The sequence below is a fragment of the Lacerta agilis genome, chromosome 1 (genome assembly GCF_009819535.1).
Source record: "Lacerta agilis isolate rLacAgi1 chromosome 1, rLacAgi1.pri, whole genome shotgun sequence".
NCBI lineage: Eukaryota > Metazoa > Chordata > Lepidosauria > Squamata > Lacertidae > Lacerta > Lacerta agilis.
This window is the reverse complement of record NC_046312.1, coordinates 67045056-67059337: the sequence shown is the minus strand read 5'-3', so window position 1 is coordinate 67059337 and position 14282 is coordinate 67045056. Positions and strand designations below refer to the sequence as shown.

The 14282-nt window shown below is 40.7% G+C and overlaps 1 protein-coding gene across 2 annotated transcripts in view; it reads left to right on the top strand.

Annotated features, from left to right (window-relative positions):
* Positions 1–10437, top strand: part of SWAP70 (switching B cell complex subunit SWAP70) — a 34755-nt gene extending 24318 nt beyond the window's left edge. The window contains exons 8-13 of one of the 2 annotated variants that reach the window (XM_033152710.1): positions 201–308; positions 2592–2758; positions 3460–3658; positions 3777–3873; positions 6343–6458; positions 9785–10437. In XM_033152710.1, the coding sequence (XP_033008601.1) occupies positions 201–308; positions 2592–2758; positions 3460–3658; positions 3777–3873; positions 6343–6455 (684 nt within the window). In that variant the 3' untranslated portion in view covers positions 6456–6458; positions 9785–10437. Of the gene's footprint in view, positions 1–200; positions 309–2591; positions 2759–3459; positions 3659–3776; positions 3874–6342; positions 7077–9784 lie in introns of those variants that run through there. The other variant, XM_033152702.1, reaches the window with a different exon arrangement.
* Positions 10438–14282: the final 3845 nt, after the last annotated feature.

Sequence of the window (14282 nt, the reverse complement as noted above, 5' to 3'; positions counted from 1 at the left end):
TGAAGATAGTTGTTTTGATTTTTAATCTGTATCCCACCCTTCAAAAATACTTTGTTTCCAGATTGATTTACAAACCGTTAAAATGAAAATACAAATTAAAAAACCAAACGCCACAGCAATAAAGTGAGAAGTAGTCTACATGTATCTGTGCATATGGATAAATTAGTGGGAGCTATCTAGTTCTTTCTTCTCTGGCACAGCAACTCGAGGAAGCTGCAGCTCGAGCTTCAGAAGAGGAGAAAAAACGTCTGCAGACTCAAATGGAATTGCAAGATCGATTCAGTCTTGAACTGGAGAGAGAAAAAATGGTAAGTTCAAGGAGAGTAAGGCTACATTCAGACAGCGCTTTATTCTATCTTCCCAACATTTTCTTTACAGTGGACGCTTCGGTTGCGAACGCAATCCGTGCGGGAGGCGCATTTGCAACCCGCAGCATTCACAACCCGCGCTGCTGTATCTGCGCGTGCGCGTGATGCAATTCAGCACTTCTGCGCATGTGCAAAGCGTGATTTAGCGCCAAAACCCGGAAGTTATCTGTTCTGGTACTTCCGGGTTAGGCGCGGTGTGCAACCTGAAAACGCGCAACCTGAAGCGGCTGTAACCCAAGGTATGACTGTGCTTTGAATTTCTATTGTGATCTTCTACACAATGTAAAAGCGACTTCTGGAAATCTGGTGAAAGTTTAGTGCTCAATTGCATGTTCATTTTTTTTAGTATAATTTTTTTTTGTTTGCAACTCCATTAACTTGGAAAACCATGGGAGTTTTACGCTGTGATATTCCCATGGTTTTCATGATCATGCCACCGCTGTACACATAATGAGATTTGGGGCATGCAGTTTAAAATTTAGCACAACATGGTGATATTTTGATTTAAAAGCCACAGTTCCATAATGCAACAGGTTCTGCAGTTGTAAAAGAAACATTAGAAATTGGGACAGAAGCACTAGCATCATAACTTGTGAAATGAACATAATCAAACCGCATCTGAATGCATCCCAGGTGACAAAGTCAGTAAAATAAAACAATAAAAAGATCAAAGCAACCAGTAAGTGAGACAACCAAATCAAAATTCATATGTTGTTGATTCAGGATTCTGCTGAGTGATGTATAGTTCTGAACTTGACCAGCTAACTGGCACAGAGGAATTAGGGCATATCAAGGAGTGGTATCCTTGTGTGCCTTTTCCTGGGCAGCTGAGTCAGTGTCAATTTTGTGTCATACTGTACAGTGCCTTGTTTCTTTGGGCACAATAAATAAACATTAGCTTGTGCAGAATGGAAGGAACAGTAAGGGGGAAATGATGAGATGGAGTTGGGTCAGAGAGACTGAATGCTTTGAAAGCAAAGAAGCTTGAAATGGGCAGGCAAACTGTGCAATGGTAAGGCAGTGTTTCTCAAACTTGGGTCTCCAGCTGTTGTTGGCCTACAATTTCCATCATCACTAGCTAGCAGGACCAGGGGTCAGGGATTGTGGGAGTTGTAGTCCAACAGCAGCTGAAGACCCAAGTTTGAGAAACACTGCCGTAAGGAGACCGATGACGTCATAGTGACAGGAGAAAGGTGTATGGCATCTTTGAATCTGCTGAAGGACAATGTAGCAAGAACTAAGGCAGTAGCAGCTGGTGAAGTGTGGTGGCACCCACCTGTCCTTCAGTTACCTGAGCTGCTGCAACATACTGGGTGGCATGAGAAGGCAAACACACTGTTGAAGCCAATCTAGTACTCCTGCTGGTGTACCACAAAGACTTCGCCGCTCCCTTGCCCCTTTCCATCCCAATATGTAGCAGTTACATGGACAAACAAGGGACGAAGTCAGTACCTTTTCAGTGTAATGATGAAGAGGTTAACTAGGTCTTACCAGTTAATCACCTGAGTTTTAAAGTTTACATAACATTTCATATTGCAGAAGCCTACAGTTTCATTTAAAATGTAAGAAACAAAGATACAGTCATACCTCTTCTTGGGAACGCTTCATGTTGTGTTTTTTCAGGTTAAGAATGCGGCAAACCCGGAAGTGTTTCTTTCCAGGTTTCGCCGCATGCACAGAAGTGTTCTGTGTGCTTTGCACATGCGCAGAAGCGCCGCTCTGGTTGTGGACTTTTGAGGGTGTGAACGGCACCCCAGAACGGATCGTGTTCGCAACCAGAGGTACCACTGTATGCTGATCATTGCTGGAAGTAAACACAATTTTTAATATTTTGTATTCCATCCCTCCAGTATAGTAATGATCTTAGAACCAAAATAGCTTGAAGAGGGGGCAAGTTCTAGCTGTTTAATTTGTGAGTCTAAAAATGATATATCTTAATAAATAGGAAGCCTGACAATCCAAATTAATAGTAGGTACATAGAAAAAAGGCCAGGATTACAGCAATGTATGGAAAAGAAAGAGCCAAGAGGTTTATTTGCTGATGGAAAGGAAAAATCACAGCTGCAAACTTATGTGGGTTTGGGGGATGGGAAACCTGGTGGGCAGATGGAAGGATTCCTCCCTCCGTCCGTCCCTCCCTCCCTCCCTCTCTCTCTTACATAGAAGGATGAATGCTGTTATTTGTTCTGAAGTATGATGAAGCATACTCTTCCATATCACCAGGTAAGACAGAAAATGGAAGAACAGGTAGCCCAGAAGTCATCTGAGCTGGAACAGTACTTGCAGAGAGTCCGGGAACTTGAGGAAATGTATAAGCAGTTACAGGAGGCCTTGGAGGACGAAAAACAGGCACGCCAGGATGAGGAGACTGTCAGGAGACTTCAGGCCAGGTCAGTATATATTTTTATAGCAATAAGAATAAAATCTTAGGCTACTCAGTACTTCGTATTGAGTGAGAGGGTTGCCATTCATGTATCTAATAGAGTGGAATGCTTGATAGATTTGTAAAGTGACAAAGCAAACTGAATATCTCTGCAGTCGGGCAGAATTCTCTTATCCTTGAATCATTGTATTTTCTGCCTCTGGCATCCAGTAGCATGGGTGGCAGAGAACCGAGTCTCTCAGCCCAGAGTTGTCTGTCAGTCAAGAGACAGGTTTAGTGAAATCTGATGGGTGAAGTCAGTAAACTGAGCTATAGGCTGAAGTGGGTGATGAAAACATCCCATGGGCTAATCTTATATGGGAGATTATTTCTACTCCAAGCATGGTTGCCAAGCAGGATGGGAACATGAAAGCAAAAACAACAACAACAACAACAACAACAACAAAAAACCATCCCACTGACCTGTTGTACACAACTCTTTATTTGTTGTTGTTTAGTTGTTTAGTCTGATTCTTCATGACCCCATGGACCAGAGCACGCCAGGCACTCCTGTCTTCCACTGCTTCTCGCAGTTTGGTCACACTCATGTTGGTAGCTTCGAGAACACTGTTCTGGAGAATAACTGTGTCTATTTTTGATTGTTAATCAAATAGATCTTGTTGTTCCTAATGTATACACTCTTTCCCAATCACTATAAACTCTTTCTAGACTACTGGAGGAAGAGTCTACCAAGAGAGAAGAACTGGAGAAATGGCATTTGGAGCAGCAGCAGACCATTGAGGTGACTGAAGCAGAGAAGCAGGAGTTGGAAAACCAAAGAATGTTGAAGGACCATGCTCTTCAAGTTGCCCTGCAACAGTTAGAACAACTGGAACTGGATAGGAAGGAAGCACTGGAACAATATGAGGTGAGCTAGTGCAATATTTTAGGTAGTAAAATGTTTGGGCATTGGCACTAGCAGAACTCTTCTATTATTTGAGTGTCCATGTACTGTTAATGCTTAAACCAATCTAATCTTGCTTTAGGAGGTCAAAAAGAAGTTGGAAGTTGCAGCAAACAAGACCAAGAGTTGGAAAGATAAAGTTGCTCACCACGAGGGATTAATTCGATTAATTGAACCAGGTAGGACAGTACAGTTTTCATTCATGAATCCACACATGAGTGCTACTATTTTTATCTCCAGTAACCTATTGTGGTTTCCAAGAAGTCTGAATTCTTACTGAGTCAGCCTGGGCTGCACTTCCTGTTAGTGAACTGGGAAATGCTGCAGACTGGAAAACATGATTTTTATTTTTATTTTTAAATCTGAATAAAGGGGACTGTGCTGCAAACAAACAATGCCAGCTGAGATTGTAGGTGCCTGCATGGCAAGCTTCCTCATAAGCACTCTTTGGTAGGGGTTTTCCCCCTATGTAAATGGTATATTGCATTTATTTTATACAGTAGGATCGTAACTTGCACGCATTTAACCTGGGTGATCACAGCTTTATGCATTTGGCAGCCGGCAACCTGATAGCACACAACTTAAATGCACGCAAGACAGGGAGCTAAAAGATGTCAGAAATGCTTACTGGGCTCTGTGAGCATCATAAAAGCTCTTTATGCTCTGGGTTTCCCCACTGCGGAAAGCGCTTTTAAGCTCTCAGACTCTTAACAGGCTCAGGGAAGGTCTTGTGGAGACTCTGGGAGGCTCCCACGAGATCTCCCAGAAACCTCCCAGAGCCCAGTAAGGGGTGGAGAACTTAAAAGCTCTTTGTCTTGCATTGTGGGCCAGGCCCACTCAGTGTGCTGGCTTCAGAAAAGTAGAGATGTTTGTGTGGTTCTGGGGTTGTTCTGACTGTATGCAATTTTGGCTTTACACACAATCCCCCAGAACATAATCTCTGCATAAGAAGTGATCCTACTGTAATTATATTTTATAACCCCCCTGGGATAGCTTGTCAAGGAAGTGAAATGAAATTAATAAAGAAAATGGCAAGTCCTAGACTGTAGCATGATCCCCTGGTTTTGTTTTGACTATTTCTGTAACACGTTTCACAATCCAGCTTTGTTGAGATCATACTCTAGTTCTGTTCTTATCAGATACGAGATGCATTATAGTTCAATTTAAGCTTCAGCAGGGTACGTCTTAGTGTTTTTGCTGAAGCAAGGAAGTTGCTGTTGCAATTTCCTATTTAAGCTTCCTTGTTTAGTAAAAACATAATGAAGGAAATACATGATATATCAGCAAGCACTAACCATTCCTATGAGCTTAATCTATTGATTCAGCAAGAGTCAGGTTTCTGAGTTAAATTCTGATAAGAGATATGCTGCTGCTTCAGTTGACATTAGGGTAAGAGCTTCTCTATTACTCACTGTGATCCCAAGACTATTTGAAAAGCCGGTGGATCTTGGAGAATTGGCTCTGACACATCATTACTAAACAATTTTATTTGACAGAATTTCCGCAAAATAGAATTAAACTGATTTCCAAGAAAATGTGCTCAAGATAAAATCCTGTCCACGCTTCCATAGTAATTTATTTATAAAATTCACATCTTGCTTGTTCTGTAGAGCAAAAGTTCAATACAACTTACAATAACACAAACCTATCAGTTCTTAAATATTTTCCCCATGATAAGCCCAGAACAGTACTTGATTGATATTGGGCAATCGTTCCCTGTTTTTCTGGGGTTATTTGATGTCCATGGCTAATATTAGCCATTTGTAAATACATACATACTATGAGTGGACATCTCATAAATGAAGCACAGGTTGGAGAGAAGGCTGCTTATTTCTGACTCCAGGTGGCCCATTGGTGCAAACTACAGTTTGGGTCCTGAGAAACTGGGCTCCAGGTAGCACAGCATGAAAAAAGAAAGATGTGATCAGCAATGAGCTACATTAGCTAACTTTTTGCCTAGCTACATAGGTGCTGTGTACATAGGTGTTAACATTCTTAACATAGCAACTATTATCTAATCATTTTAGCACGGTGGCTAGAATATTGTCTATCAGTCTTGGAAGCCTGGGTTCAAATCCCAACCTCATAGGGAAGTTTTTAATGTTTGATATTTTTGTACTTGATTTCTGTTGGAAGCCACCCAGAGTGGCTGGGGAAATCCAGCCAGATGGGCGGGGTACAAATAATAAATATTATTATTATTATCATAGGCTTTAGAGCATCAGCCATAATCTTCAATTCCCAGTTCACCATTTGGAAACAGGACTGACAAGGGAATTAGGTGCATGACATTTTGGGGATGAGAAGGATAATGCAAAAAAGTCAAACACCGAAAAGCTATATTCTGGTTTAATAATAGGCAAAGTTTTTCCTAATTAAAACAATCAGGTCTGATTTTGAACTTGCTATATAATTTTGAAAAATCTATCACCCTGAAATGAAAATGAAATGAACATTGTTTGCTAGATCAGAAACCAAAGAGCATACATTGGATGCACATCAAAGTACAGAGATCTCTGTCCATGTGCATTACTTTCGATGGCGTTTGTTTGTTTGTTTGTTTGCAAGTAACTAAGCAAGGGCAGGTCTGGAATGGGTCATACCTACCGGTATTTAAAGTACTACAAGTAACATATTGTGTCTTACAGGTTCCAAGAATCCTCACTTCATCACAAACTGGGGACCAGCAGCCTTCACTGAAGCTGAACTTGAGCAGAGAGAGAAGAGTTGGAAGGGGAAAAGGGGCACTTCTGAGCAATGAATAGTGTGTGTGTGTGTGTGTGTGTGTGTGTGTGTAAGAAATCTAAACGGAATAATTTTATACCAGCTTTGTTTCAAGGTTTCCATGAACGAGTTGCACAGGACTACAAAATATTAAATGACTGGTGCACATTAATGCCTAATACATTTTCATGCTTGTACATACAGGGAACATTATTATAGCAGAATTGGCAGGAGGTCAAAAATGTTGGTTTTCTGCACTCAAATTGTGTTTGAAATGAATTCTGTAGATCAGTGGTTCTCATACTTTTTCCTCCATGGACTGCTTGAAAATTGCTGAGGATCTTTGTGGCTCACTCAATTTTATTTTATTTTACTTTTGGCATGTAGTGGCAATTGTGATGAACTGCATTAGATACTGAATGACTTTTAAATTGCATTTAAATTGCTTCTTTTAATTCTTACACATTGTATTTTATTGTATTTCATAGAATTCCAACTGTAATGCAATACAATATGATAATAAGAATTAAAGGAAACAATAAAAAACAATTAAAATCAGTATAAATATTGAATGCAACAGACATGCCAGCGCCTGTTCAACCACATATCCACAGAACACCTGAATGAAGCTTATGGAACACCAGTGATCCATGGACCACAGTTTGGCAATCCCTGATATAGATCAGGACAATATGGGGGTTCCGATACCGACTTGCTTTTTAGAATTTTTAGAATTTGGCACTGGCATAGGGGAAGGAGAAGTGAAACAAGGGCCAATTGAAATACCTTTTCGGTTAACAAACTCTGAACTGGTTTGAGGCTGTAAAATATTATGTAAACTTTTCATCTCTGTTTGCTACAGTCCGCAGTCTCCTTGAGAAGCACAGTAGCTTTAGCTGCTAAAACTGTGTGTCGAAATTTCGCAGAATTCCTTTCTCTGTAGATATTGGGTGCTATCTCAGGAAAACAACTTTGAGGGAGTAGCATCTGAATCTTAACAAGCCTGAAGTGTGTAAGGAGAAAGTGGGGGAGTAGCAGTACTTTAAGCAGCACCTGGGCTTTGTTTGGTTTCTCATCTTTTAGCTGTAGCTATCTGTAAATTTTGGACAACTGTTTGCAGTTTTTAGGAATATATGCAGTTACAGGTGGGTAGCCGTGTTGGTCTGCCATAGTCGAAACAAAATAGAAAATTCTTTCCAGTAGCACCTTAGAGACCAACTGAGTTTGTTCTTGGTATTAGCTTTCGTGTGCATGCACACTTCTTCAGATACACTGAAACAGAAGTCACCAGATCCTTAAATATAGTCAGGGAGTGGGGAGGGGTATTACACAGAAGGGTGGTGGGAATCTCAAACAGCTCCTCACTCACAATAATACAACAACAGGACTCAACATGGACACTGGTACCAGAGCCTGCAATAAACCCAGATGCCAACTTTGCTGTCACATAAACCCGGACAACACCATTACTGGTCCCAACAACATCAAACATACCATCTCAGGACTATTTAATTGCTCATCTTCCAACATTGTGTATGCAATCAAATGCCAACAGTGCCCTTCAGCTCTCTATATTGGACAAACAGGCCAAACCGTACGCCAAAGGATAAATGGACATAAATCTGATATCAGGAATCACAAGACAGAGAAACCAGTAGGAGAACACTTCAATCTCCCAGGACATTCTATAAAAGATCTCAAAGTAGCTGTCTTAATACAAAGAAATTTCAGAAATAGACTGGAAAGAGAAGTGGCTGAATTGCAACTAATCACCAAACTTAAAATCATGGAGAAACCTGGTCTGAACAAAGACATTGGATTCTTATCTCATTATACATAACAAAGCTATCTTTAGCCATCTCACCCCTTGCCTTTCCCTGCAAGACTAATTGCAGCCGTTAAGAGTCGTCAACAGGTTTTCCACACCTATCAGCTGATCACCCATTCCCACCACCCTTCTGAGTAATACCCCTCCCCACTCCCTCACTATATTTAAGGATCTGGTGACTTCTGTTTCAGTGTATCTGAAGAAGTGTGCATGCACACGAAAGCTCATACCAAGAACAAACTCAGTTGGTCTCTAAGATGCTACTGGAAAGAATTTTCTATTTTGTTAGGAATATATGTTTTGTCTTTCTTGGGAGAAACCTTTTGTCAGAATTCTGGCAATCCTTTTCTGTTTCTAGGAAGTCTGCTTAGGAATTCTTAGCCCAATACTGGTAAAGTGTACCCCTGAACATTTCACTTAACATACATTTAAATAATTTTTGTATTCGAAATTCTTATATGCAGTATTCCTGCTGCCTGTCTACCTTTGGCAAACTCAAAAATTACAATGCCATAAATATTGATGTGCTGGGGAGATTTCCCCCTCCCCTTGGGTGTGTGCTAACCTTTTCAGATCAAGCATTGGACTTCAAACATATATCACTTAAGAAAAATCAGTATTGAATCTCTCTCTCTCTCTCTCTCTCTCTCTCTCTCTCTCTCTCTCTCACACACACACACACACACACACACACTCTTATTTTATACATATTCACTGTAGACTTGGATTGCTCAAACCTTTGATACCTGAGAAGCAGTTTTTCTTTCTGGGTTAAAATTGAAGGCATGCTTTGTTCTTCACTCAGATAGATATATCCATTCAGCTTTCAAAATAATGGACAGTATAATCAGTGCAACTGCAGGATAATAGTGTCAATCCTACCTGCCAAGTGTTCTACCCTCCCTTTTACCCAGTGAGTAAGGGGTAGGGGTGGCACTGTGCTTTCTTGGGTAGTGCTAATTTCTAGGATTCCTCCTCCCTCTACTGTCCTGTAGGCTTTAAGGAATCTTGGAGTGTTGCTTGGGATGCTGATGCAGCTCATATATTGGTGAGAAAAGGGAATTAATGCTGCTTTGGGTGGCAGATGTTTTTTCCATAGCGGCTTAGATTTTCAGGACACATTTTGTCAGTCCTTCTCATGGTGTACAGCTTGGGAATTACTGCTGACAGTAGACCTTTCTTTGACTGAAACAATTGTGTAACTTACTATGAAAGTCTATGGATGCAAGCCTGTGCATACTTACCTGGGAGTAAGTCCCACTGAACCTACTGGGTCTTATTTCCTGAATAGACATGCAGAGGATTGCATTGTTTGCTAACCAACTATTTCCTGAATTACAGACACCTGCTCATGTAAATTGTTAACTAACTGTCCTTGCTTACCAAACTTGTACAGTTTTTCTGTACACCCTGAATATTGGTGCAGCTAATACTTGGTAAATTATTTTGACATAAATGTAAATTTTAATATTTTATACTTAAGTATTTGAATATATAATAGCATGTATTATTCAATTATTTGTGCCTTCATACCACAGGAACAAAAAGTGATAACCCTGAAGTAGGGTCGGTTCTCTGGAGCTCATGGCAGGCAGCGGGGTGCACAGAGACAGAACCAGGCAGCTCTTTCCATTCATTTGACTGGGATATACATGAGTGTTTCATGCAAGTTGTCTTGAAGTTCATGGATTCTATCCAGTATTAATGCTGGCTGAAGTGTGATCCCCACGCCCAGTGATTTTGGACTTTTACCAAGTAAGACAGAAGAGCATCAGCTATATTGGGCTATTTGTGTAATTAGCTCCATGGTTATTTTTTTTGTTTTGTTTTATTAACTACTTTTTAAATTAAAAAATCAACAAATGGTTATGTGCATGAATATATTAATGAAATTTCTCAGACTTTTAGTTGCTGTACAATAAGCATTATTTTTATGCTGATGATGCATTCACATTGAATTACCTATACTAGCGCTATTGTAATTGGTTAAAATCTGAGAAACAAGTTGGGATTGTATTTATGATGTCCAATTTAATGTGTAGTGTTAAGTTGCATTAGGTAATCTAACCGTTAATATTTTTCCTTACTGCAGTAGTATATTTGTAGCAGTTTAAGGAAGCACCAGTAATTATTGTTTTCACATGTTCTGTTCGTTTTTACTAGAGCATCTATTAAAACAAATTAAGTCTAATATCCTTGCTTCTATTCATCTCTTATTAGGTCAGGGGTGGGGTGGGATAAATAGCATTAAATATCAAACTGAATGAAGAACATACTGCATCTTACAGGCACACTTCACCTGTATGTCTTAGCTAATACTCTTGTAATACATGTCTGAATTGTGTTGATACATGAAGCCACTTCACAAAATGACAAACCCACATGAGTCTTGGTTGTAACATGAAACACTGTGATAGAGATTTTGATGATCACAGCCTTTAATTCAGCAACACTGGAGCATGTTATGGAGTTTAATTGGGTGCACCTTTGTTAAGATTCTTGGACAAACAAGATGTGGGCAGTTTCACCCACAGTTGATAGGGGAGGACCTACACTGACCCCATGATCCCTATTTTTTATGTATCATAATTCCTTCAAGAGATGGAATATTTATCCTTTCTCCTGTGCTTAGCCATCTGTTAATGGAAGAGCATATCCATTGCAACATAGAAGCTTCTGGGCAAAGTGTCTGTCAGGAGGTAGACCTCTGCCTGAGACTTTGAACAATGGCTGTCAGATGGATTAGCCACTACTGGGATGGGTGAAATTATAGTATGTGTCCTATATAAGGCAGTGTGTATTTTGGGTCCTCACCCACAACTTGTGGGCCACTTGCAGAACTTTCTACTTCACTGGGATACTTCCCTGCTTCTCTCCAGCTCTGTCTTCCCATTTTATCTTCTGTTTCGAGGTTCTTGTTGACCTCAGCTGAATCATCTTCATTGTGTCTTACTCAGAGAAAAGTCATAACCTTTTGGTGGTGCTGAATAAGCATTTTCAGTCCTCATAAAGACCACACCATTTAGCCTCTGGTTCCATCAGTCTCCTGTATGTCTATTCTGTAGAGTAGCAAAATAATGGTGCAGGTAAAGTGCTGCAGATTGCTTCTTCTTCTTCTTTGGCGATCACTCGTAGCTGAGTAAGATTGTCTTCCATAAACACAGATTAAACAATGAGTCCGTTAAGTGACTGTGGAGGCCAGTTCTGGACCCACACGTCCTTCCATAGTGGGGACATTGGTTTCCAGGTGGGAGTTGATCACGCTGCGGATTTGACAAGCATGCCTTCCTCTTAACACGTTTTCCCCTTGCATTCTGAGTTCGAGTGTCTTCAAAGTCCATGACACCTTTGGTAAAGGCTGTTTTCCAACTGGAGCGCTCGCAGGCCAGTGTTTCCCAGTTGTCAGTGTTCATACTACATTTTTTAAAGATCTGCATTGAGACAGTCTTTAAACCTCTTTTGTTGACCACCAGCATTACGCTTTCCATTCGGAATAGAGTAGTTGCTTTGGAAGACGATAATCAGGCATCTGCACAACATGACAAGTCCAACGAAGTTGATGTTGAAGAATCATTGCTTCAACACTGGTGATCTTTGCTTCATCCAGTACACTGATATTAGTTTGCCTGTCTTCCCAAGTGATGTGTAAGATTTTTCGGTGACACCGTTGATGGAATCTTTTGAGAAGTTGGAGATGGGGTTTATAAGTGGTTCATGTTTCACAAGCATACAGTAAGGTTGGCAGTGCAATAGCTTTGTAAACAAACATTTTTGTTTCCCTGCAAATGTCCCAGTCCTCAAACACTCTGCACTCTGCAAATCAGGAGAAAGCTGTACTTACAAAGCTCAGGCAATGCTGGATTTCAGCATCCATGTTGACCCTTGTAGAAAGATAACTGCCTAGGTAGGAGAAGTGATTGACATTTTCCAACGTTACACCATTGAGTTGGGTTTGTGGTGCTGCAGAGGGGTTATTTTGTACTTGTTGGTGCAGCAATTTGGTTTTTGGCATGTTGAGTGACAGGCCAAGCTTTTCGTAAGCTTCTGCAAAAACATTTAGGATGGTTTGGAGGTCATGCTCTGAGCATGCACACACTACGTTATCATCAGCATACTGAAACTCTATGACGGAAGTTATGATAACCTTACTCTTTGCTTTCAGCCTGCGCAGATTGAAGAGCTTTCCATCTGTTCGATATACGATTTCTACCCCAGTGGGGAGTTTCCCCTTCGACAAAGTGTAGGATCATGGCAATGAAAATAATGAATGGAGTTGGGGCAATAACACAAACCTGTTTAACACCTGATCCCACTGTGAATGGTTCACTTTGAGAGCCATTGTTATCTGCGATTGTTACTGTCATATTATCATTGAGGAGCCGAATGATGTTTACAAATTTATCTGGGCAGCCAATAAGCCTTAGTCAGGTCAATAAACACCATATACAGGGGTTGGTTTTGCTCTCTGCATTTTTCCTGAAGCTGTCGAGCGGTGAAAATCATGTCCACTGTCCCCCTAGAAGGCCAAAAACCATTTTGGGATTCAGGAAGGGTCACCTTGGATATTGTTAAGAGACGGTTTGCTAAGATCCTTGCATGAATTTTGCTGGCCGCAGCTAATAGAGAGATGCCTCAATAGTTTCCGCAATCAGTTCTGTCACCTTTTTTAAAGAGATTGATAATTTTGACATCCCTAAAGTCTGCTGGGATTGCTTCTCTTTCCCAGATTTTTGCCACGATGGCTATCAAGATTATACCTCAACACAGGTTTCAAGGAAGGAAACCAAGGCGCAAAATGAACACTCAAGCCCTTCAAGATCCCATTAAGCGGGACTGCTTCCAAACGACTCTTAAGGACCATCTGCTTTCAGAATTCCCTGATAACATCGAGGAACACTGGGCCAAGCTAAAAACATCCATTATTGCAGCCTGTGAACAAACTATTGGATACTAAACCAAAAAACACCAGGACTGGTTTGATGACAATGACAGTGAGCTTGAACGCATGATTGACAAGAAAAGGAAGGCCTTTCGGATCTAGCAAAGAGATAGAAACTGTGCCGCTAAGAAAAAAACCTATGCCAACGCTAAGGCTGAGGTTCAAAGAAGAACCAGAGAACTAAAAAACACCTGGTGGATAAAAAAAGCTCAAGAAATCCAGCACTTAGCCGACACTCATAATGCACAGAGTTTCTTTAAAGCCACAAAGACCATCTATGGGCCAATAAATTATGGTATATGCCCCCTACGCTCAGCAGATGGTACCACACTTCTAAAAGATAAAGAAGCTATTGCACTGCGCTGGAAAGAACACTACCAACATCTCCTTAACCGCAACTCCCCCGTAGTTGCTGAGGTCCTCTCACAAATTCCGCAAAACAAGTTAGAGATGAGCTTGCAGTATCTCCAAATCTGGGAGAGTTGTGTACAGCTATTAACCAAATGAAAAACAACAAAGCCAGTGGACCTGATGGGATACCTGCTGAAATCTTCGAAGCGGGTGGAATTGAACTTACACAACAACTTCACAAGCTGCAGATTGCATACCTAGCAGCATTTATGTTGAAATGCAGTCTTCACAACTATTAAAGGTTCAAAGGTAGGCAGCCTCAATTAGTGTCATACTAGCCCAAAGCTGCCCAGTGAATTTCATGATGGAGGAGATTTAAGCCCTGTCCTTCCCAAAATTGTAGAAAAAAACTTGATGTATCCGTTGTCTTAAACTGTCCCCTAGTGGTGATATGCTAAAGGAGGAATGCATTGCACAAGAATGAATTCATTCAACTGGCATGTAAACAGAAGCCAGTTTTATTGACTTACCGGTATGCCTGAAGCCAAATTCAACCCAGTTAGAATCAGTAAGTGAAGACCTGCCTACTCAAAATAGCTGACTGGCAAAACCAGACATTCACTATGCCACCCCACCCATTGTAATAACAAAGATCCAAGGCACAGAAGACTTGAGTTGAAGGCTAATAAGAGCTGATAAGCTTAGAAGTTTCCATCATTGGAATTGCACACTAGTTTCAGTTGAGT